The sequence below is a fragment of the Teleopsis dalmanni genome, chromosome 2, assembly GCF_002237135.1.
Source record: "Teleopsis dalmanni isolate 2A chromosome 2, ASM223713v2, whole genome shotgun sequence".
Taxonomy (NCBI): Eukaryota; Metazoa; Arthropoda; class Insecta; order Diptera; family Diopsidae; genus Teleopsis; species Teleopsis dalmanni.
Genome location: NC_051847.1, coordinates 204,698,913 through 204,724,807, shown reverse-complemented (window position 1 = coordinate 204,724,807; position 25,895 = coordinate 204,698,913). Strand labels below are relative to the sequence as shown.

At 29.1% G+C, this 25,895-nt stretch overlaps 6 protein-coding genes across 10 annotated transcripts in view; 3 read left to right on the top strand and 3 right to left on the bottom strand.

The window, feature by feature from the left end:
- The window catches only part of LOC119680000 (WD repeat-containing protein 20), a 106,155-nt gene that overhangs the window by 3,304 nt on the left and 76,956 nt on the right, over positions 1-25,895 (top strand). Inside the window, exons 2-4 of one of the 2 annotated variants that reach the window (XM_038092605.1) lie at positions 3,051-3,236; positions 3,298-5,130; positions 5,205-5,449. The exons of the other annotated variant lie outside the window; for it this stretch is intronic. Coding sequence (XP_037948533.1) covers positions 3,051-3,236; positions 3,298-5,130; positions 5,205-5,264 — 2,079 coding nt within the window. The 3' untranslated portion in view covers positions 5,265-5,449. Of the gene's footprint in view, positions 1-3,050; positions 3,237-3,297; positions 5,131-5,204; positions 5,450-25,895 lie in introns of those variants that run through there. 2 annotated transcript variants of the gene reach the window in all.
- On the bottom strand, positions 9,455-12,048 carry LOC119680007 (protein YIF1B-B-like). 3 transcript variants are annotated; one of them, XM_038092618.1, is made up of 5 exons: positions 11,871-12,048; positions 11,613-11,735; positions 10,989-11,530; positions 10,544-10,930; positions 9,455-10,010 (listed from the first exon to the last, which is right to left on the bottom strand). In XM_038092618.1, exons 2-5 carry the CDS (start codon positions 11,614-11,616, stop codon positions 9,774-9,776), a joined length of 1,170 nt encoding a protein of 389 aa, XP_037948546.1. In that variant the 5' UTR covers positions 11,617-11,735; positions 11,871-12,048; the 3' UTR covers positions 9,455-9,773. The 3 variants fall into 3 exon arrangements, with proteins under 3 accessions (XP_037948546.1, XP_037948544.1, XP_037948545.1); XM_038092616.1 differs by lacking the exon at positions 11,613-11,735; XM_038092617.1 differs by lacking the exon at positions 11,613-11,735 and having other exon boundaries at positions 11,886-12,046.
- Positions 12,440-14,635, top strand: LOC119680004 (MKI67 FHA domain-interacting nucleolar phosphoprotein-like). Its single transcript, XM_038092611.1, has 3 exons — positions 12,440-12,660; positions 12,720-13,058; positions 13,647-14,635. The coding sequence occupies exons 1-3, from the start codon at positions 12,568-12,570 to the stop codon at positions 14,538-14,540; spliced, it is 1,326 nt and encodes a 441-aa protein (XP_037948539.1). The 5' UTR covers positions 12,440-12,567; the 3' UTR covers positions 14,541-14,635.
- Positions 14,534-17,190, bottom strand: LOC119682593 (homeobox protein MOX-1-like). Its single transcript, XM_038096071.1, has 3 exons — positions 16,971-17,190; positions 14,841-15,025; positions 14,534-14,744 (listed from the first exon to the last, which is right to left on the bottom strand). Exons 1-3 carry the CDS (start codon positions 17,188-17,190, stop codon positions 14,652-14,654), a joined length of 498 nt encoding a protein of 165 aa, XP_037951999.1. The 3' UTR covers positions 14,534-14,651.
- On the top strand, positions 19,742-22,780 carry LOC119679999 (bromodomain-containing protein 8). Of its 2 annotated transcripts, XM_038092603.1 has the most exons (3): positions 19,742-21,797; positions 21,858-22,609; positions 22,691-22,780. In XM_038092603.1, the coding sequence occupies exons 1-2, from the start codon at positions 19,850-19,852 to the stop codon at positions 22,607-22,609; spliced, it is 2,700 nt and encodes an 899-aa protein (XP_037948531.1). In that variant the 5' UTR covers positions 19,742-19,849; the 3' UTR covers positions 22,691-22,780. The 2 variants fall into 2 exon arrangements, with proteins under 2 accessions (XP_037948531.1, XP_037948532.1); XM_038092604.1 differs by lacking the exon at positions 22,691-22,780 and having other exon boundaries at positions 19,780-21,797; positions 21,858-22,633.
- LOC119680009 lies at positions 22,652-24,020 on the bottom strand. The gene is made up of 3 exons (XM_038092620.1): positions 23,563-24,020; positions 23,309-23,503; positions 22,652-23,138 (listed from the first exon to the last, which is right to left on the bottom strand). Exons 1-3 carry the CDS (start codon positions 24,003-24,005, stop codon positions 22,676-22,678), a joined length of 1,101 nt encoding a protein of 366 aa, XP_037948548.1. The 5' UTR covers positions 24,006-24,020; the 3' UTR covers positions 22,652-22,675.

Here is a 25,895-nt window from a genome sequence, read left to right as displayed (position 1 = left end):
TATGAATATTCTTAACTCACTTCTGATATCTGGTATTCGATATATTTGTCGGTAATTGCTATAACTGTATATATTTAACACTTCCTCACTTTAATAAGAGTTAAGTATATGTGGTATATGTCAAGAGACCAATTTCACATATATATATTATTACTTAAGTAGCAAGTTACACGGTAGACATTTACACTGACGGCTTCAAATTTGATGAAAGAGTCGGCAGTGGCATATTTTTCAATAAACTCAATCTTAAAATTTCGCTTCGACTACCAAACCATTACAATATATTCTAGACACAAGTAATAGCGATTAACTACACAACAAAATGGATCTTAAGCAAAAAAAATCCCCGATGTAAATATCATAGGCGCTACAAACTCAATAATTCGAAAATGCCGGGCTTCTCTTAACGAGTTAGCTATGCGTGTCAATTCTTAGCTCACATTGGTATTTGGACACAGAAACTTTTCGGACAACTGCATAGCAAACGAACTTGCCAAGACAAGCACTCACTCTGCTCCCTGACATTCATTTCTTAGACATTGATAACCCACTTGCAACGGTCAAGCTGGCAATTAAATAAAAACGTCTAAGTATAGTTAAACAAAATTGGACAACTTAACCTTTCTGTCGGATTTGAAGATTCATTTCAAGATCCAAATTGGAAAACAAACGCACCAATTGCTTCAACTAATGCGTAACCTACTTAACAAACATGCTATGAGACTGTGTCTACTCTGTAATGGTTTTTGTCATGGTTCTGATTCTGTGGGTAAGAAGAAAACTGTACTCCATCTTATATGTCAGTGCCCATCACGGGCTAGGAACAGACCGCTTTTTGTGAATCCCTGCTTCTTAGTTATCGTAAAAAAATATGAACTTATTGACATTGTTGTCAAGCAATATGAAGTCATTATTATAACTATTAAAGGCCAATATCCACCGCAACCAAATAAATATATTGTACATAATCTTAGGTTTCAACCGTACATGTTTTATTTTTATAAATTTTAGAACAATTTTATGTTTATTGTTATAGAAATTTTATGAGGACATAGCAGTTATGCATAATGACAGTTAAGTAATTAAACCTTTCTTTGCCGAAGTTAGAACATTCAAAGAGGAATGTATTTTAAGCTACAAATTTAAGTAACCACTTTATAAATTTCCAAGACAAATGTACATACTTTTGTACCTTCTAATACTTGTCTTTTAACAATATGTATATTTTAATAGAACGTTCAAAAAACTAACAACTGACATTGAAGATGTCAGTTCAGTTCAGAAATTGATAAGCGTAACAGCACTCGTTGCTCGTTTTTTGTAATCAACAATAGTTCCAATATTTATATTAGCATGTGAAACATATAAATATGTGCTACTCCACAAAAAACCCGAACCCGACCTCTCCAATGTAACTATCAATCCCTGTGTTTGCAGCATGAATATATCGACAGCTTCTACAATTAGTAAAATATCAAAGAAACAAAACATCGTTATAACAATTTGAGAACTATGGATATAATGTACTGCCTCACCGAAGTGACCTGCATCCTTCTCTAATCTAGATTCAATTTAGTTTTAATTAACACCTACCCACACCCATGTCCCTCAATCAGCTTACATAAGTACTCTCTTCTCACAGTTCACCCACACTTATCCTAATCCATGTACATGCACTATAAAAGTGTCTTTTTCTTCGATACTTTGTTATCAAGTTGTCAATAGACTTCTGTCCCTAGAAGCACGTGATTTCAATGTACAGCAAGATCTAACTATAGTCACATGCTAATCTGTTACTTGTTTATAGATGCATAAACACATATATTCCCAATGTATATCTAAACTGCAGGATTGCTTTACATGACGTTGTCCAACTATTCAATAATTTCTCGGTACATAATAATTGGAGACCAATTGATTTGTGACTCCATCAATATAGTTCGTAAGATTACATTACATTGAACCGGGTTAATTTTAACACCCCTAGCCTCACTTACCAATTCTACTTCTTCCGCTTGAATATAAGATTTCATTAATTATAAAAGAGTTCTTAATGTTTTTTAATGTTTAACAATATAACTTTTGTTTTTTATCTGACTATGTTATAGAATAAATGAATATCTAAAAATCAATAGCACTTTTATAGCAGTTGAAAGTTCTTGCTTTAAGAATACACCTTACTTTAAATGTAATTTAGTAGCATATTGAATAAACTAGAAGGTGTTTGAAAGCATTCAGAGAATACTAGACTAAGGCTAATACTTCACACGGTATGTATCCAATTATAAGGACGTCTACACGCAAATGTTACCATTGCAACAACATATAGACATGTTAGTTATCATAAGTCATATTCATCCTTTTACTTGGAATTGACTTTTCCAATGTCCAAAACTATTCAAGGCGATGAAGTGTAGCAAGTAGCTTTTCTAATACCAAAATCTAATTATATAAAAAGAAAATGTTATGTGCCACACATTGATATTTAAACCACTAATTATTTTTTTAATTATTTAATTAAACAAAAATCAATTAACAAAGTTAATGAATTGCACACTTCGTAATCCCCACGTGCATATCTCCAATTATAGATAATATAGAGCAACCTAGATGTGAACAAAATTGTATTGTTTCAATAAATGTCTCTTTCCGTTTTTCTGCTGATATACTCGTAATTTGTTTTAATAAAGACATTAATTAATCCGTCACATATGCACGTCATATACGAATTTTTCATTCATGACTGTTGTTGTGCGATACATTGCAGATAAAAAAATGCGACAACAAAATATGTTATAAATTACAATAAAGTCTTACGCAATAATAATTAAGATGATCATCATAAACATCAATGATAGCAGCAACAAAGTGATATGGAAAAATCAAAGGAAAATTTGGGTTTAATCTTTGAACCTTTGATATCCCCTACATTTTTATATGCAGTTCATACGCGTACAATTAAATTTATTTATAATTTACATAGAATATAATATCCCACTTTCATAATTCCATGTAATTAATCCTATCTTTATCATATTTCTCTTTGCCAGGGTGAAATGGGTAAACCCATTGATAAAAAATTTTATAAAGGTACCAATCCCAGTTGTCACGATTTTAATGCATGTTCTGCTACACCTACGGGTGCGCCGTTATTAGTTGGTTTCACCACAGGCCAGATACAATTGGTTGCACCACAACCGGGTCCACGAGAATTACGTAAATTATATAACGAAGAGGTAGTGTATATATGAATTTAATAACCTTAACAAAATTTATTCACAAAATGTTATTTTAAAGCGTCTCATTGACAAAACCAAAGTGACTTGTCTGAAGTGGTTACCGAACTCGCCCAACTTATTTCTAGCTTCACATGCGTCAGGAAATTTGTATTTATACAACGAGGACCTACCATGTACCGCTGCAGCTCCTAACTATCAACCTTTCAAAATGGGCGATGGATATACAATACTTACCTGCAAATCAAAGTCAACACGAAATCCATTGTACAAATGGGTCTTCAGCACAGATAATTGTTGCATCAACGAATTCTGTTTCTCTCCATGCGGTTCTAATTTAGCGATAGTTTCTCAAGATGGTTTTTTACGTGTATTTCATTATGATACTATGGAGCTACTAGGAATTGCGCGTTCGTATTTTGGTGGTTTTTTATGTGTTTGTTGGTCGCCAGATGGTCGATATATTGTGGTTGGTGGAGAAGACGATTTAGTTACAGTTTGGTCATTACATGAACGAAGAGTGGTAGCACGTGGTCAAGGTCATCGCTCATGGGTATCAGTTGTTGCGTTTGATCCTTATACAACTTCCTATACAAATTGGGATGGTGGTGACTTTTCAGATGATGAAAATCAACCACATGACTTTATGAGTAGTCGTGATCCACGGTTTTCAGGTGATTCATCTGGCAACGGATTTGATTATAGTAGTAATGAAAAAAATTCAACACCAACACATGTACGTCAGCGACCACATTCAGCATCGTTTCGATCGGACACATCATCGAGTGCGTTAGCGCCAGACAAATTAGCAATTAGCTACCGTTTAGGATCTGTAAGCCAAGATACACAAATATGTCTGTGGGATATAACGGAGGATGTATTAAGGCATCCGTTATCTTTACGACAACGGCTTAATAGCGCTAATTTAAATGATACAAGTTACATGAATGGTGGTGTAGATGCAGACGGTATAAAAGTTATACGACCAGTAGCTGTAGGCAGCACTTCTGGAACTTTCCCACCACCGCAACATGCTAGTAGTCCAACAAAGGACAATGCAGTGACTGAAAATAGCAATAGTAGTTCTAGTAAGTTTTCCACAGCGAATTGTACAATATCCTCACACTCGTCTAATGCGAACACACCTCCAGAAGAACCCACGTCCAGTAATATTGGTAAATCGAATACAACTACAAATAAAACAACAGGTACAGGTAATACTATTAAGTTCCCGAACTGTATAAGCGTCACTAAATCTGATTCCATCGATGGTAATCAAATTAAAAGTAGTACCAGCACATCGGGTTATAACAGCAAAACTTCTAACAGCTCCACTAAATCATCCGATTCAGGATTATCTTTTAATAGTCTAACGCAGCGCCTTTCTAATTTTAGTTTCCTTAGTAGTTCGGATAAGAAATCATCCGGCATAGATGTCTCACATTCGTCATCCTCACATCGCAATAATCGTAAAACTATGAGTTTACTCAAATCTTACAATCACAACAGTAATAGCAGTAATCATCATCAGCATAATAGCAACAGTAATAGTATTGCTAATTCTACAACGCTGGAACATACTAGCAATACTAGTATGGGAAACAGTGTGACAGCACATAGTTTTGGTTCGCTAAAACTTGGCAAATCTTCGACGAATACCCATAATACGTCTATAGCAAATGCTACGCAAGGAATAGTTAACTCATATGATCCTATGAAATTAATTGGTACACCTGCATGTCCGCGTTTTGATGAATGTCCTTTATTGGAACCACTTGTTTCCAAAAAGATAGCACATGAACGATTAACTGCGCTTATATTTCGTGAAGATTGCTTTCTTACGGCTTGTCAGGATGGTATCATCTATACATGGGCGCGACCCGGTTATGCTTCGGTAAGTGTGAAGTTTATTTCAATTAAATATTTTTTTTTTTGTATTAATTGATTTCTTTTTGCATGTCTATGTAGAATATACCACAGCATTTGTCACCCAGTCAAACAGCGCCTCCCGGCGGTACGGTAATATAGTTCGATAAAATTAATTTTTATAATTATCAAAAGAATCTGACTAAAAGAGAAACTTCGAACGCAAATGAATAAACAAAAAGTTAACGTTAGATATCGAAGTTAATAAAAATATTCAGTAAATATTTAAGGGTAAAAGCATAGAAAACAAGAGATTTCAATGTTAAATCATTTAAAATGATTAATGCCCAAACTATAATATAAAAAATTCCAATTGTAATTAGCTTAAATATATATACAAACAAAAGTATGTAAAACATTAAAAACAAAATAATTATTATAGTTAAAATGTTTAAGAATGATAGAGTAAATTTGTTACAAACAAATTGAAGTTTTGTTTAGTAGGAAAATGTAAAAAGGATATAAAATTGATATGTGTAAGAAAAACATAAATAAAATAAAGATTTTATAAAAAACAAAAATCGAAACTATAAAATAAAAGCTTGTAATCACATTCATAATAACGAAACGTCCCATTTAATATTTTATCCAATAACTAAACTAAACATATAAGAATCTTTCATTTTTGTGATAAAATCTATGAAAAGTAAAGCAATTTCTATAATACTGAAGTTGTTTCGTCAAATATATGATATATAAAAATTATATCTGAAATGAACTGCTTAACGCGAAATGAAATGCGTTTTTCTGGCGTTTCGATATGCTGAATAGGAGAGTTTTTTAAAACTTAATTGTTAGAATAATGAAAATTTGTTAATTTGTACTCGATAAAATGAACTGATTGGATTGCCACTAAAACTACGTACATAATAAATAATTAATATTTACATACTTTAATATACGCAACTGTTTTAATATAAGAGAATTAAAATTTACATGCTTAAGAACAACAATTGACATACACACATAACTGTTATAAAAAAAAACACCAAAACGAAGCTATTTTTAAATTGTTCATTTGATTTTTATATATGTTTTTTTCTAAAACGTTTACAATTAAAAGTGCTACACATTGTATTGGTTTATTATTTATTAATAAAATTAAAAAATATCTAAAGATTTCGTTTAGGGTTAAGTGCTAAACATATTTAAACAATGCCTTAATGTAAATTAATTCGAAATGAAATAATAAAAGAAATATAGTGTTAAAAAAATCATGTCTAGTTATAACACTTATTTATATAAATTTATAAAATAACAACAATAATGTTTAATAAAAATAAACGCATGAATATTTTTGAAATTCGTGTTAAGATTTTGTTTCTGACAACTTTTGGAATTTTATGAAATTAATAAAATAATTAAAGCTTTAAATATTATATATTTTTACCTTACTTCTTGAACAAATATATATAAATATATACAATATATCTAATTTAAAATAACGAACAAATGAAAAATTTCAAATTGTCAGAAATATTTCTAATACATGCATACTTATCCAAGATTCGCAAGTGTAGCACATAATATTATATTATATTCGGTATGACCGCCTTAAATTATAATTTGTATATTTAGTTTATTTTATTAATAATAATTTTTTTTTATTAATGTTTGTTTGCTGTAATCAAAAACAAACACAATTATTTAATATATTAAGTATTTTTTAGAGTTTTAAATCATATCAATTATGTTTTCTAGAATTAAAAGTGATTGTGTATGTAATGCATATGATGATATGTTGTATATGTAATTGTTATTATTATATTTTTGATTTGTATAGAAATATTAAGTTAATTGTATATATCATAAATAATAAAACAAATATAAAATTTTATTAATTGTTATGGTTCATAAATGTTATGTACGAATATTTATTTTGTTCATTGTATGTTTATTGTAATTATAATTTGTTATGAACTTTTTCTATTAATTGCAAATACAACTTTAAAATGGTATTTATTTTTATATGTGGATTTTAAATTAAGTTGAGATTTAATGTAAACAATAAAATTTTGTTTTTGTTTTACGTTCATTTATATACAAATGAAATATATAATATTTTTTTCGAATCTCTATAGCATTTTTTGAAATTTTTTAAAAATTTATTATGTTTTCTAATGGGGCCAAAAGCCAAAGATGTTTTTTAATTATTAAAACTTTTTGAACAACAACTATAAGAATATTTTATGTGTACATTATTATTATTATTATTATTTTCTTACTATAAATAAGTAGCCTTCAATACAAAAAAAAAAAAGAAAACAAAAAAAAAACCATAACAATTCTTCCTAAATAATTTTGCCTTATTACTTGTTTCAATTAATATTTCAAAATCAAATTACGAACATGTTCCAAAAAAGCAAACTAGTTATTTCTAATTGTGTGAAATATATACGAATTAACAAAATAAAAGAATTAAAAAAAAATAATTATCAAACTGACAAGGCATGATATACTCATAAGTATAAAATAAATGATAAAACTCAAAGCAATATAAATTTATGCTGCTTTAATAATATAGCTAATATATTAATTATTTCTGAAAAACAATCATGCAAATAATTTAAATTTTTTTTAAAAAATGTAAAGCATCAATTCTAAATTAAAATTAGTTTCAGTATGTAAAAAATTATTGTATAATTTTTATATAAAAATTAAGTATATATTTCAATATTATTTCGTAGAAAAATTGCTTATTTATTAGTTTTAAATTTTATATAAAATTATATATAACTGCTTTTATTTGTAACAAAAAAATGTATACACACACATATATATAAATATAATTTTAATTAACAATTTATAAAATAAATACCACACACATACATACATATATACAATTTTTCATAGTATTTACATAAAATGTAACTATGTAACTAAAAAAATAAAAAAAAATATTACGAAATTCTCTTTAGAATAAATAAAAAATATTAAAAAAGAACATTTTTTTAAAAAATTTAATTTTTTCTTTACTATAAACGACGATTTTTGTAGTGATACGATTTGCTGATATTGTCGCTCTTGTTCTAGGTACACAAGTGATTTTAGAATGTGGACACCTCCGCTCCAGTTAAATTAACAATGGAGACAATACAGTAAAAATAACTACAATTTACATGAAGTCACAACGATTGAAAGATAGGATTGAATTTAACGTTGTCTAAGTTTTAATTTCAATTAAGATTGGCGATGTAAAGAACAAAAATGAAAAGCTTACAGTCAGTGTGTTACAAAAAGTCTATTAAGGACTATATGCTTTTGGTCTGGATGTTTACTACATTTGTAACATAAATTATATAAAAACGTTTGTCACAACTATTTATAACAATTGCGATTATACTCTAAAGTGATAAATTGATAATCTATACGCAAACCAAACGATATGGCGTTTTGTAGCATTCATAAGTACAATAAAAGCAGGAAAATTCATAAATTAAAAAAAAGATAAAGATAAAAAAAAATCTGAATATTGCAACAATCAAAATACTTGCATTAATTCATATCTTATAATTTTCAGAACTGCATTAGGATCATAACCATTAATCCTTATGTTCATATCTATGAATCCATAAGATAATATATATGAATCCATACAATCATATCCTTGAATCTATACGTTCATATCATATTATATTATATATCTATAAAAATTATATTCCATTTATTCACTATTCTACTTTCGTCTATAAAAGGATTCAAAACTTGATTAAATAGTTTTAGACTAGAATAAAAAATATCAAAACCAGTACTTAACGCAATAACACTTATCTAATATGTTTTAATATATTTTTCTTTATATTTCATTAGAATTTATATTTAATCAAGTATTTGTAAAGACTATAATTATTTAAACAAAAATTTAATTTATTATAATATGGAATAAAATATCTACTTGCAGAATAATTTAGAACAATACATAATCATATAAGAAAGACTATGACTGCCCGATTTGTTTGATTTACAGATCAGCGTAAAATGTCTAGAACGAATGTACTTATTTTCATAAAATATGTTCGCTCATAGTTTGTATTGTACTTACTATTAGTTTTATTTATAACTTATTTCACAAAATATTAATAAATATATACGAAAATATAATCGCAAAAAAAGAAATCATAATGCACAACACCTACTTAATATATAAAATATTATTTTATATATAAAATATTATTCTATATAAACTAGTATTCTGTATATAAAATATTATCTTTATAAATAAAATTATATTAGATATTTTTGATAAACAAATATTTTTTAACTAAGTAAATATACTTTCTTTTAGTTTTAATATTTTATTTGCTATTAAAAAAATAATATTATTCACATATGTATTATTACAGATAACATTTTTATCTATTTTATAACATTTTCACTGATTTTTCTTTGTCAGATCTTCGATTTGTTCTCACCATTTCATTTTTAAATTTTACAAATAATATCGTTTATAAACAAGTTATTATTATAACAAGTTATGCACACACAATGTCCTAATTTTTAGATATTTAAGTTTCACAAAGAGTAAAAAAAATTAAAATTTAACATTATATTTAAAGCATACGAATATAATAAAATATAATAAAAAAAATATTCTAACAAGACAAAAAGCTATTAAAAAACAGCATTTCTAGCTTCTAAAGTTGCAGCATCCGGGAAGTATAAATGTTTTGATAATAAAAATGATAAAAATGCCTGACCGCCTACGATAAGAAAAAGAAAGTACAACTTTCTTTTACGTCCACCCGAATATTCCAATTGCTGCGAATTTCCATATGGATCATAATTAATTGCTCCTCTGGCTTCTGCCGGTGATGTCTCATGCAGGACTTTGGTTTTTAATGTACGTAGCTATAAAAAAAAAATTATTTATAAAACATTTAAAGTAGAACATTTCTTTATGTATATATATAAAATGATACAAACTCTATAAAATAATATGCGGAACGTATTTAAATATAACTTGAATTTTGGATAGTTATTATTACTTGTAATAATGAGCAGAAAGACTATTAAGCAGAAAACACAAAGAAAATATAATCGATAACATATCAATATAAAATAAAAAGCCGGACGATATATTTGAAAATAGAAATATATCAGAATATAAAGAAGATAAGAGCTGCAAGGAGTGGTAATGAAAGTGAATAACTAAAGGTATGTATGTTTCAATATTAAATACAGTGAAAGCTCTTTTAAGCGTATAATGTCGCGGCCATTTTATTTGAAAAATGAAAACTGAGGACATGTCTATTTATGACAACGAACGTGTATTAATACATTTTATGTCATATAAATTATGATACTAAACGATATTTATTTTTTTTGATATAACGAATATCAGATTTTATAGTAAATGATTGTTTAAATAAATTTATACATACCAAAAAGAATCCTAACGATAAACTTGTGTAAGCTAATGCTAAATAGTAACCAAATCCATTAAATATCGTGCTGACCAACAAACACAATACTATAGTTGCAAATTTGTATCCAGAAAATGCCAGTAAATCAAGAGTTCTCAAATTTGTTTTTATATTCACCACATAAAGAGTTATTAAATAGACCACCAATTCAAATATACTGTAAGCTAAAGCGCTCGATGCTTGTATGCCCAACTGTTCCGGTGAGAATCTTTTCTGCATACCCAACATAAGTCCTGCCACAACTACATATGTAATATAAGCCATAGTTGGTATATATAAATCAGGAGCATTTATATCATAACGCGGCTGTACTGGATTCTCTTGATCATATTTAAGAGACCAATCCTAAAAATAAATTTATTTTAATAAAATTGATTAAATTCATTTATGATATATTATTTACTTTATGTGTGAATGGAAAAAAAAGTAATCGCAATTTATTTATTACATAATTATTATCCACAGCGAAATAATATTTTAATTTTGCAACTGGTATCCATTTTTCAAATTGATTTTCTACGAGTTGTTTTCCTTGATCTGCTAAACGTTGGCCATATTGCATTGCCATATCTTGCACGATTGGTTGTTGAAAAACAGCAAACTGTGGCATAGCATTTGCAAACTGACCAGCAGCTTGATTTCCAGGTGCCCCACTATATTGCATTTGCGGTCCTTGCATATTAGTTGGAAAGTTTTGTGTGGTAGATGGAGGTACATAACCATAATTTGGATTTGTTGTATTTACATTTTCGTTATAAAAGCCCCCTATGCTAGTAACCGGTTGTGAATTAACACCAAAATTATTGCCTCCCATCATGGGATCTAAAACTGTAGGACCTGGTGCCGGCTGCATATACGGCGTTTGGTTCGGCATTTGCATTGTTGGTGCGCCCATTGCGTTTACATCACTCACACGTTTCATCTTTGGACGTGGTCTTGATTGTGCTATTTATTTAAAGATAGTCATTAGAAGCTATTTATATTACAAACTAAATAAAATCCAATAAGGAAATAGCAAGCTACATACACATTTTAACAAAAGTAATTTGTTAGTAATTCAAACTAGTAATAGGCAACGATGTATTGCTGAGAAACACTATTTAAATCTTTAGTTCCAACGTATCATGCTATTCAACAAAACTGTTTAGTGCTAAAATTGTAAATCATTATAAGTTTATCAAGTTGAGCAGTTCTATAGAACAAATTAATGTATTGTATATGGCAAATACAAATACAAATACTTTTATTTCAAAAAAGCTTTTACTTGCACATTTCCTTTGCTTACAGTTTTCCCACTTACGGTTCCGAAGATCTTCATTTGGATTATAGTTCATTGTTCAAAAATGTAAATAATATGTTAAATTAAGTTATATATAAAAAATTATTTCGGCTTTGTTACACATCACCATTTCCAGTCTCACAAAAATATGACAGATGCGTTCAAACGATGACGTTTCAGCATGAGGAACTGCCAGCATAAATATTAGGATGCTTTTAAAATTATAACTTGCTAACAAGTTCATAATTATACACAAAAACACTTGTTTCACACATAATAAAGCCTCTAAAATTTCTTTTTAATACATATCGACAGTTTAGAGAAAATAAATATTAATAATAAGGATACAGTAAACCATTATAACAAAACGCGAATCAAAGAAAGTTGAGTTAATCTGCTGCAATGTTAACATATCACTAAGACCACACCAAAAAATGGTCGATAATAATAGTAAAATTATACATATCTAGTCATTATAAATATATAATATCAAAATTTGTAGTCAATACCCTCAAAGTATTAAAATGCTCCTTTCGTAACAATGAACAACCCTTCTCTGTCAAACTTTTGTAAACTGTCAAATAATTCGGCATATGTATTTGGTATTGCACGTGGGGCTCAATCTTGTTTTTAAATTATTTGTTTGCGCTACAAGAAAATATTTATTAAATTTGTAGAATTATTTCAATTAAAGTGTAGAAAAATGCCACCAGTTAAGAAAGAAAAACCAAAAAAGAAAGTACAAACACCTAATAAAAAAAATGTGTCTGCCGAAAATGCCGCTATATCTGTGCAAGTGCGTATTGCATATATAACTGTATATTAAAATAAATATAATTAATTTAATATTTATAGCTTAACAAAAAACTGAAACAAAGGGAACAAAAAGAAAAAAAGCAACGTGGTGTTGTTTTTATTAAACATTTACCACATGGTTTTTTTGAAGAGCAACTTAAAAACTACTTTGGGCAATTTGGGAATGTAACACGTTTGCGTTTGGCACGTTCAAAACGATCAGGTGGTAGTAAGGGATATGCTTTTATTGAATTTGAATATCCTGAAGTTGCTCAAGTAGCTGCTGAAACAATGGACAATTACCTGATGTTTCAGAAAATTGTCAAGGCCCAGTACATTCCACCAGAGAAGCAACGTTTTAATTTTTTCAAATCAACTGTTCGTCAAGTAAAGGATAAGGTACATAAAAAACATATTTATATACGAACAGAAAGATATTTAATGTTGATTTATGAATATAAATATTTATCTTAAGTCTACTGTTTCATTTATTTCAATTTTCTTATAGCACTTTCTTATGGATTATAATTATATTAGTTTATAATAACATTTTATCTAAGTTCCACTAACTATGGATTTAAAAAATCATCTAGATCCTTTAATATAGCTTAAAATAATCTTTTAACAGACTAACAAACACTTGAAGGAAGATTCACTCTTCTAGTGTGATTACCTCTTAGACAGTGATTAGTAATAAACCCACTTGTGTTCTTTCAATTATTTTCTTAGTTACTTTTATTCTTACTACTATACGCTACAAATTTGTAACTTATATATACATAAATTTTTTTTTTACATATTTTAAACGCTTCTAAATATAAAAGTCTAATGAGAGCATTTAGAAATACTTTTTCTATATATTGAATGCTGTTTTTCAACAGTTTCTACACAGTAAATAGTTTTATGTTTATACAAAAATTCTTTAACATAACTTTTGTAAACTAATTATACAAAAATTGTTATACAATGTATTCTACTCTTTTACAGACTGGAAAAAATATTTATGTCTCCTGTACCACGGCGAACATACGTCGTAAAGCTAAACAACATAATGATTGGTCAGACGTTAATTATCAAAAACGTACTGCAACAAAACTAAAAAAAATTAATAAATTAAACAAAAAGTATGCACATTTGGGAATCGACTTTTCAAAAATTATTGTTGGGCCGAAAATAATCAATGCCTCAGACCAAACTAATGAATCCAATGAAGAAATAGAAAAAGTTGAGAAAGACAAAGTAGCTGCTACCAGCTCTAACTCCAAACGAAAACTAACTGCAGATAATAAAAAAATTGCTGAAAAAACTAAAAAGCAAAAAAACGTAAATGAAAGTTTAAAACTAGAGGACTTGTTAGGTAATACGCTCAACGATGATTCCAACGACGAAGACTATGTTGCCAATGCAAAAGATGAAGATACATCAGATGAAGATAGTTATGGGTTTTTGGCAGAAGATGATAATGAAAGTTTAAAAACCGAAGATTTATTAGGTAACACATTAAATGATGATTCAGACGATGAGGACTATGTTGCTATTCAAAAAGACACATCTCATGAAAATGATGATGATGATGATGATGATAATAATAACAGTAGCGATGAACTTAATGAAAGTCATGAACCGTTAGTTAAGCTTAAGAAAAACAAAAAAAATGAAAAGCCTTTAGCAAAATCTTTGAAAACAAAACGCACTGATCCATTTGAGCAGTTGATTAAACGTAAACCACTAAGTGGTGGCATAAAAAAAACTGGTAAAAAAAATCGAAAAGCGCCAACAGTTCTTAAACCTAAAAATATGAAAATGCTGAAAGCTGCTAAAGAACTGGCTAAGCCTTTGAAAACCATTAAGAATAAAAAAATTAAAACAAAAAATTTGTAATATATTAGTTGTAATTTATTTATAAATATGTCTTTTATAATCTGTTATGAAATTTCTCCTTTTAATAAATAATCATGTAAATTTTAATAAATATAATTTGTTGATATTTCACTACAAATTTCTTAATTCATTACTCAACACTGTCTTCGTTTCCAGTCTAAAACGCTTCCATTTCATACGTCTATTTTGAAACCAAACTTTAACCTACATTGGATTTTTGATAATATTTAATACTTTTTTATAAATATGTGTACTAAATACGTGTAATAATATTAAAAATTTTAATAACACTATACTTGCCTGTCTCTCAGTCAAATCTAGAGCTACAGCAATTTCATAACGGCGTAATCTCGTCAAATAGTTGGAATGTGAAAATTCAGCTTCAAGTTCCTTTAATTGTTCCTTTGTAAAAGCAGTTCTTTCTTTTCTGTTTGATGCAGTTGTTATAATGGTACCACTTCTCAATTTTTCACACCTCTTTGATTCTGTAAATACGAAGTTATGGTTGATAATAAAAACTTTTCAAATAAAAAAAAAACTAAAGAAAGTATCGTATTATTTTGAAGTTATTAGTGGATTATAAAGTTTGTGCTCTAATATTTACGAAAAAAATTTGAACCACAAATACTTTTCAAGGGTCAATAAAGATGATCACTAAAGGGTCACCTCAAAATCGTTTATCGTTATTGTTATAAGCTCTGGCGACTCTCTGCCACAACTACAGAATTTTGTGTCCAGTTCATCGATTCAGAATATTTTTCCTACTTAGATTTTCTCGTAAATTAGTAATATAGAACCTTCTTTACACAATCTTAACTAAACATCCGATACACAATGCCCATTTACGTATTTTTTTCTTTAATACAGCATTCCTGTCACGTTTCTGTGGACTCATTCTGCCCCCTAGAGAATCTACAAGTACCATTACATTAGATTGCTAGTTTTGTTAATAATACTTCAACCTACAGTGCGCTGTTAGAATTTCTGTTATAATTATTAACTCATTTTCATTACGTTACATAGAATCCTGAAATCATAGCCAAGATATTCTACAATTTGCTTAGAAGCCAAACGATCAGTTCACATATAATAATTCTGAAGTTATTGTTTTCCTATAGTAGCCGGATCTACATCACGTAACCTTTCATTCTCACCGACTGCCAAGTGCTACTCGCATTGCAAGAAGCAACGCCAACAAAATCCGTTCTCAAGATCTTATAATACTGTAGTTGTTAGTGTTAATTAAAAATCACTGAATTGGTCAAATCAACACTTAAGCGTATATGTTTAGCTTACTACCATCAAACACTGAATTCATGACAACATGTCACAAAAAATGCTTTAGGCATAATTTTCCTACTAAACTAGGCCTCTATTCTTATTCTTAGAAATTCTAGATTATAAAGATGTTACAGTAGCATCTCAACAAAAGTATATGAATAGTTTTACTGATAATAATCTAATCTTTCACGAGTGATAAATTTTGTGTCTGTAAAACTTTACGTATAAAAATTATATTTGAAAACATATCATTTCAATTTTCTTTCACTAGATTTACTGAGTCCATGAAAGGATTGCTATGATATACATTAGCATTAAATATTGGCCTTAATCTATAAACTACAGATACATGATACAGAGATTTTTATTTAAGATGGATACTTCCTATATTCAAAATTGAGTATTAAATTTCACACTACAAGGAGTTACTACTTTAGATAACGATAACTATCTCTGCAGGCCAACGAGAGGATGGATTCTTTATGCAGTATGCGACTGCATGAAATAAGTATGAATAATTGGAGAGCCGTTGTATTAGTTAGAGGAAATGAAATGTATTCAGCAAGAAAGCACTGACCCACAAAGTACTGAATGTGACGCTAAGTAGAAAGTTGAGGATGATCGCACTATACAACCATTTTCCCCAGCATAAACACAGCAGAATTGTAATCTACTTTCAGTTTGCTGAGTTCCTTGAAACTTGTTGGATCCAACGACAAGTTATGATATTATAAATGTTATTATTTTTTAATGTTTTGTTTTGTTGAAAACTGAAATGATCGCTATTTTAAAAAGGTTATAAATTTTTACTTCCATCTTTTGTATTAAAATATATTAGTCAATTAAACTCAACCCCCACCCAAAAGAAAGGAAGCACTATGGTATGTTTATACATATATATAACAGTGATTAATGTATTATGACTGTTTAATAAGATACAAATTTTGTATTAATATAAAAATGTATTAATTTAGCTGAAAGCCTCTAGCGAAGTAACGGGTTATTACGCGGATTAAAAATAATTTCTTGAAAATCTCTGCTTATATTTGAAATAATTTATTCTTTTGGAAATATTGTAATAATTGTATGATCTTATGCTTCTAAATATGTAAATAGTTTAATGATTTTGAAATAGTTTAATAGACTTACCTCTTACATTTTTGAACTGACTTTTATTATCTATAGGATTTGATAATATTGTGATATTATCATAGTTTTCCAACGGAAAAAAATCATCTGCAGAATTGTTATACCAATCTGTATATGCATTGATGCATCCATAAAGATCACTGGAGTTAAGAATGTTTTTCTGTATACAATTAGACGTTTTCTCAAGATCAGATTGACTTTCTATGGAATTTGTAGCCATTATCGGACAATTTTGTTCCAAATAGTTTTGTAAGTTATATGTTTTCCTTTTTAGTTCGTAACAACAAGAATAGTGAATATTCTCACTATTTGATGGAAAATTCACTGCGTTATCACTTCTAAAATAAAAATCATTTAAATTTGTGTACATTTCAACAATTTGATCCTTGTGATGACACGACAATACAGCGTTAGAGCTCGGGATAAACTAAGAATTCGACATCACATAATGATAGAACTACACTATATTTCTCACAACATATGAAGTTTGCATTCCTATTGGTTTGTATACTTAAAATCGACATCTGATTGGTCAATATGGTTATTCACTTATGAATAAATATGTCGCTGTGGCTTCGACCCCCGTGCCGCTTGTCAACTCATACGACAATTTATGAGCTGTTATGAAAGGAAGGCACTTATAAAGACAAGTGCTTGTTTGCTTAACGATCACATCTTTTTCTTTAACTCTAAAAAAATACAATCATATTTTTACTTATTCACTCGCAATAAAAATATAGACATCAAAATAAATAAACCGAGAGGAAGTGTTTTTTATGTAATATGTGGAGTAATAGTTTTAAGTATTTTTTATTTATTTTGAAAAGAAAACTCTAGAATGTGGAAGTAAAACTCATTACTTCCTTAAGGAAGCTAACATCTTCTTAAGTCGTCTCAATGCACCAAACAAACTAAACACATATTAATTAATGATGTGCAATTGTTCGCTTCTTTTAAAATTTGTGCCACATTTGCAGCGATTCTATCGTTTGCTTTGATTTAAAACCGCCCACTGAGCCTGAACACAGAGTTTCAGTAGATATGTAGAATATGTGTCACTTGTACATTAAGAGATTTCATTATATAACAAATAATATGGACTTTATTGTTTTTTTATTAAATATCATTTATATTAGTCTAGTCTTACCATTTGATATATTGTAAGCTAGGCATTATGTTAGAATATATATATGTATATATATATAAAGTATTATAGTTCAAGGGTTCAATGCAGTAGTTTTGCTTTTTAAGTACTGTAAACCTTATAATATATACTAAAAACAAAAGTATAGGAACATAGTATCTTATAGACTTATTTTTTTACCTAAACAAATCCTAGAAAGTTTCTTTGGTATGGCTAAGTATAGTTTATATATACTTTTATATCTATATTTTCTCCGGTGATACTTTTTCAGTGGTTAGCCACCACTCTATCCGGGTATTGTCGTTCCACAATATACTGAGGTCATGGCTTTGTCACCATGATTTGGTTCCGAGGGCACGACAGAGACAAAGCTCCAGTTTGGTTGAGAAAACTGGAGGTTTGAGCAAAAAAATAAATATACAGATAAATTAATTTATTTCTACATTTGTGTCTACGAATTGTTTTTATTTTTGTTCGAAACTAATTTTGATCCACGGCTTTATTTCTCTTTATTTTTATCAAAACATACAATCGTAATTGACATATTGAGGTGTTTCGATACAGCATTCACTTAGTCAATGATTTAAAAAGAAAGTACGGCATTAACTCGCACATCTTTGCTGGCATTTTATAACGATTCCGTATAAAATTTATAACTTATACCTATATGCTTATCAAAAAAAAAAAAATAAAAATTAGTTAAATATAACAGTCTAAACTCTAACAACTGTTAGCTTATTTTATGACATCATAATCATAAATGTAAGTGTAAACATAGTATAAAAAATTGAACTAAAAAGTTTATCATCTAATTAATTTTATTATTTTTCAACAAAACTAAATCCTTGAAAAATCGATGGGACAATAATTTATTTTATTTATAATTTATAATTTATTTGGCAAAATAATTTATTTCGTACAATTAAACGCACAACGTTGTCTTTTATAAACCTCGTCTCGTGCTCATTGTGTTTGCAGCATAACCATAACCATTATTGTTAACAATTTGCATATCTTGAGTATTTTTTTACCATCCGTGAAAATTTAGTCGTTAATGATTTTGAACTCCAAAAGTTCACCGGGTAAAGTAGTTATTAATAAATTATTCTACCAGCAACAGATAAAAAGGATAATATCAAAACTCATATTCAACTTGAAAATTTCTGTGGAATCTTCTAAGTAGCCATTTTTAATAGAGATATTCAGACCGAACTCTGTAAGTCGTTATATAATAAGTTTTTACCTATTGTTTTGTTTTTTAAAAATAGAGATTTTATGGACACAACGATATCATGTGGGTAATATTATTATAAGATTAATTATTATATATAGTTAAAGATTATTGAATAGCAAATTTTCATTCTTTTGCAATTACTGTATAAAATTATTAAGAACTAACTAAAATATTAAAATGTTTTTTTTTTATCTAATTTTACAAAACAATCATATAAATTACATTATTTATTTTAAATATATAAAGCATTCAACGAAGATGAAACAATGTACTCTACAAAATTTGTTGTTTACTGCATCAAACATAGTAAAGCATGAGTGATGATAAAACATGAACACAAAGCAAAATGTAAGAAGGCAGTCAACCCTGTTGTTGTGTGCTGAACGTTTTGTGTTCCTCATGGGAGTGTAGCTGAAATCATTACTAACTAAAATTGATTTGTGTTGAGACGGTTGGTGAATTTAACAATTTGTTGTGCATAAAAACTATTATCTATGTTCAATGGAGCCTTTTAATGTCAACCATGAACCGCTGGATAATTGGACATTACGGGAGAAACTTGTGTTGGTTTCCACGATGTCGATAAATGTAGGACAAGACTGGAGCACTGTTAGCAAAAAGGTAAAAGATTATTGCGGCAAAAAAATTAAAAGGCCGGATGACTGGTTTTCACCAACGCAATGTCAATTGCAATACACTGAGATTTTACTTCGAATGGGTTTGAGTAACTGTCCCACTATGGAAATAGAGAACATAGATTACGCTAAAGTCGATGCGGCAAAACGTAAACTGACCGACGAACATATGGTAGTTGTGCAAGTTGACATGCGGCGACAGCAGGAAGAGTACGCTCAAATACATGAATATAGAAAAATTCTTGCTTCAAATAATGCTACGGAAGAGGAGAGGATGAAAATTTGGGTATTTATTAATCAGAAAAAAGACGCGAAACGTATTGAGGAAATGAAATTAGAAAATCAAATGCGAGAAAGAGACCAAAAAAGAAGAGAAGCGATACGTAACTGGCAAACTACTCCTCCAGGTATTGTTGTACATAAACCTGAACCAGACACGACCGCTGTTGATATGGATGTCGAAGAAATAGTAGTTTCAAGTAAACCAATTTCAACTAGTATTCATACAACATCCGCACAGCAACCACAAATTGCTCCATCACCACTACTTTCGTCACTATTAAAATCACCTAACTCAGGCATGACCAATAGTAGCCCCGTATCAGCACGAAATACTGCTCCAACAATTACTACATTGCTTACTAGTGGCTCTATTCCTAACCCAAACCAACCAGTTCTTACGCTTAAAAGTCATGTGCCAGCACATGAAGCCGTCCAAATGTTAACGCGACCCATCAGCGGTCCGCCTGTTGATTCAGGAACTGTCATTATTAATACACCACAGAATTTACTTAGTCCTTCACAATCTGCACCAACATTATCCATGTTATTAGAAAAAAATAAATCAGCAATGACATTAAAAAATACATTGAGCCCAAAAACGGAGCTTAAGAACAATAACAACGTACCTCAACCTAAAAAAATAGATCAAACTACAGCAAGTGATGTCAACCATGACATAGTTCCAATGGACATTGAAAAAGGTGCAGTAGAACCACAAATTACTAATGCAAATGGCTCCTCAACAACAGTCGAAGTCGATGAAACGGACCCTATTGAAGAACAGCAATTAATGGAAGTTTTCAAACATATTGGGACCATTGAAGAAATGGATATAGATGTTTCTGCTGTGATCGATGAAGAAGATGATTTTTTGAAAGTTGTTGGTGATAGTAGCCAAGAGCCAACAGTTGAACCTACTCTAGAAATGAAAGATGATGTTGATGAAGAAGAAAAACCAGAAATTGACAATCTTATTGCAAATGACGTCGATGTCGAAGTGGAAAACGAATCAAATTTAAAAGATGATGTGGTTAAGAATAGAGTCGATGTTGAAACAAGTGAAAAGAAAATTGAACATAAAATTGATGTACGTTCATCCAGTGATGATTCAATCGACAACATACCTTTAGCTTCAGTCGCCTCACAAGAAGCAAAAGATCAAATACAAACCACAAATAGTTTACATGCAAATAAATTATTCAAAGAAAAAACTGATAGCGAAAAAATAGAAAACAACAAAATACCAAATTTGGATGTAAAAAATGAAGAAGATACAGAAAAGAGCAAAGAATGCAAAGAAGAGTTACTACAAAATAATGTAAGCGATTCGATTACATTTGAAGACAACAAAAAACTAGTAACAACTACTGATTCACCCGAAAGCCAGAGTTCAGATGTAATTATCATACCAACAGATGATGATGACTCCAATGGCGTAAAGCATATGTTGTCAATAAAAAAAGAAGACATTTCAGTGGAGGAAACAAAAGAGCAAACAGAAAATGCAGTACAAGCAAATGATCTAATAACAGGTAATAACATTAAGCAAAAGAAAATGTTTGCAAAATTTATACTTTTTCTTTTTTTTTTAGAAAAAACATCTTTATCTGTCACTAGTGATAACACGGAAGAACTACCAGCAACAATCGAAACTCAAGAAACAGAGACTTTATCGACTTTACCAGTAATATCAATTGACACTGACGAAGAGTCGTCAACAACCGATGTTAGTACTACAACACGTAAAGATGACAGAATAGCAGTTATGCAAAAAATTTCAACTCAATCACGTCGTGGAAGTTCGTCGAAAACAGAACCCAAGATAGAAGATGAAAATTCAATTGCATCAATATCATCGATACCAATAAAACAACGACGTCGATATTCTTCTACAAAAGCCATGGATAGTTTTCCTAATTCACCGGCATCAAGTGATCGGGAAGAACGCGAGACCAGATCTTCAAAGAAGCCGTTGATGACTATAATTAACGTCTTACAAACAAATAAAAATTTGGCTATTGTACAGAATGCTATAGCAGAAATGAATGGAAAAAGTATACATAAACCATTTAATTTACAAATGTTAAAAAAAAATGTTGAAACCGGTGTTATACGTAATATTAGTGATTTACAACTCGGTTTGGTAATGATGTGTCAAAATGTGATTATGTGTTCGAAAATCAATAGTACCGTATTTAAGGCAGCAGTGGCTTTTAAGGAAGAATGCAGAACAATGCAAAATTTTCTAAATGCAGAAATAAAAATAAAAACTGAGAAGGACTCAAAAACTAGCATTAGTAAAAATCGCACTAGTTCGACTAGAAAAAGTCTGCGTATTACTTAAGTAAAGTATTACGTATATTATTAGCATAAAATAATAGTAATTAGATTTTATTTATATTCTATATTTTTATTTGGCAAAAAGTAAATTTTGTAATTGCCGTGCAGTAGATGAACGGCAGACAGCTCTACGTCGTGGACATGTAAACTGTTTCAAACAACGTGTTAACCGCAAATCACAATAACATAGCCGTGATGCACAAGATTGTGGACCACCCCATTCACCATGATCGATAGCACATAAAGGCTTCCCACGATAACATTTCCAAACGTAAGGTACAAAATATTCTAAGTACGAAATACAGTTACTTTGTTCGTAACATTTGTCATGAATCTTACAGCAGCGATCAACTCCATTTACTGGTATACCGGAACCCAAAAAGCCACAGTAGCAGCCATACCCCTTATAAATAAGTGGATCACAGCCAGTTGAACATTTTATCATAGAGTAAAGCTCGATAACGTCACGCTTAAAGCGTTCAACAGATTTATTTCTTTCATTTGGATCCACGAAGCTGTTTGCGGTATTGTTACTATAAACATAAGTAATATTATATTGAATTATTTTATGACAAAATAATATATAGAATATAAGTAAGGTAAAATGTGACTAAGACAAAGACTTAATTATAAAAATAGTTTATAATATTTTAATAAATAAGCAAAGTTATGAAATATATTTATAAATTTTGATTGAATTTACCGAAACTCCCATTTAGTGGAATAACCAAAAGGGTCATTTGCGCGAGCTATATAAATGTTAGAATCTTCTAGCTTCATTTTGGATAGATTGTAAGGATCGTCACTATATTTACTCTCGTTAATCAAATCAGGACCAACTTTTATATCTTCGGATGTAAAATTATTTAAGATCTCAACTGCAGGGTATTCATCATTTCTTAAAGAATAAACGTATTACTCCGATTGCATATAATACATAAAATTTAAATTAATTACTTTGAGTTTGTTGCAGAATTAACTGGAGATGACAATTCTCCTGTCCAACCGTCTAATCCAAAAATGCTCCAATCATTTTTTTGTGTATGCTCTATTGCCAATGGTTCATTCTCACCTGCTTTTATAACGACTCCGCTGGTAATATCTTTGTTGTTCACAATAATTGTCTGCTTAAATCTATGAATCTTCTTCTTCATATCGCTCATATATTGCGTGGAGAGATTTGGAAATACAGGCTCCATAAGATTATTGCGACTCATATATAACATAGAATATCCATTTCGTTGATCTGGTATTTTAAATATGAGAGTTCGATGATTATATATATCTGTTATATTATACATATTCGGCACAATTTTGTAAATATTTTCCGTATTATTCGTAACTGTTTTAAATGCATTCTGTATGTCTCGCAAAATTGTCTGAGTTGTTGTATTATCCATATTTAAATTATATTCATAAGATATGCGAATAATGGATGTACAGCTGAAATAAATAGTAAACCAGATGAATTTGTACAGTATCATTATGAAAAGCCACTATTAGGTATGTCGGAAATCTATTTGAAATTTTTTGTACTTTATAAAAAAATTATTTCTGATATATTTTCAAGTTCACTCCCATCTCTGTCCAAAGTCACTAACAAAGTAATTGTTAAAAATTTTTTTAAAAAATCTTATGTTAGTTATTTTTTGGCCATAATAGGTGTAAAAACACCATGAAAGACTTTTTAATAACCAAAAATACGTTACTTGTCGGTTATGACGATACCATAAGAGCCCTACATTTATGAACAGTTATTATGATGTTTGAATTTTAAAAGAAAAACTTCATGCTATTTAAATATTATTATAAAAATATAATATAATTATGCAAAAATTATTTTATTATATGTAGTGACGGAAAAGCTTTTTAAAAACCGAAATTTTTTGCTAATTACGTTAGATAAACAAAATTTACAATTAAAAAAGCTTAACATAATACAATGAATTATTATGTTATACCAATTAATAGCAATAAATTAATATCGTTAGGTTGTTGAAGTTAACGTAAAAAGTTTACAATTGATATCTGATATATTTATATTGGTATATGTGTAGTTGCTTACAGTTGTGTGTTATATATCATAGTGTAACTGTGTTTGTTTGAATTAGAGAACTACTGAAATAATACTGAAAGTATAATCATAAAAAGTAAGTGTAATTATTATTTTTTTCTTAAAAAATACTATCCTTCATTTAACGATATTGCGTTGATAAGTATCACAAACGATAAATCAGCATCACAAAAGTTAGAATGATTTCTTGCTATGAATAAAGTAGAACCAAACGTTCAAATATTATAAATCAGTGAGTATATGTTATTAACTGTATTGATTGCTATATTTTTAATTTGTATATTTGCGACTAAGACCGTTTGTGAGTTCGAGTAAATTGAGGAAAATAGTAAATTATGGAAGTATGGCAGCGAATGTTGGTATTTACCAGAATTTCGAGCAGGGTAAATTGGATAAAAATTAGGTAAATTAATTATTACCATTGTGAAAATTTTATAAAATGTTTGATAAATAAATATGAAAACTTTTAAACAAAAATAATAAATAAGTGCAATGCAAAAAATCCCTAAGAAATTTCAGAGCGTTTTTATTTGTTTAGCATTAAATTTTTTTGTATATTTTTATTTTCTTTTTGTATGTAAGGGTCCAATCTTGTTAAAATCCCTCGACTTGCATCATATTTACTTAATTTGATTAATTCAGAACAACAATTTTATATTGATCGTGGTAAACTATCAGGATATGCTATTAGTATTAATATGTATATTATATATACATACACTAAGCACTAAAGTACTTTAAATGAAATGAAAAAAGTTATCTTTCAAACTATATATCTCATATATATTTATAGTTAACTTTTGTACATATATACGTTTTACCTTAGTAAAGTGCTAAGTATGCCGTACGAATTTATTGTATGGCAACTTAACAAATAAATAAACTAGATCAGGTTTATTATGGTTAACAAAACTAAGTAACAGAGTAATTAAACCAAGGCACTGATACAAACATATTAAAAACTAATACCTTCTTTGTAATTTTCGTTATAATTTCCCATGTTTTATTAAATATTTTTAGGTGTGATGACGTAGAATTTGCAAATTTCTTTTAGGCAAGTACGTTTGTAAATTAGCATATTGAAAGTAAAAGCATTATATATACTATATACGTACATAAATAAATTTGGCTAATGAACTTAAATAATTTTTAGACGTTTAAATATTTTTATCTGTTTTATTTAGTATTTTCTACACCAACAATGTGCATCTTTCGA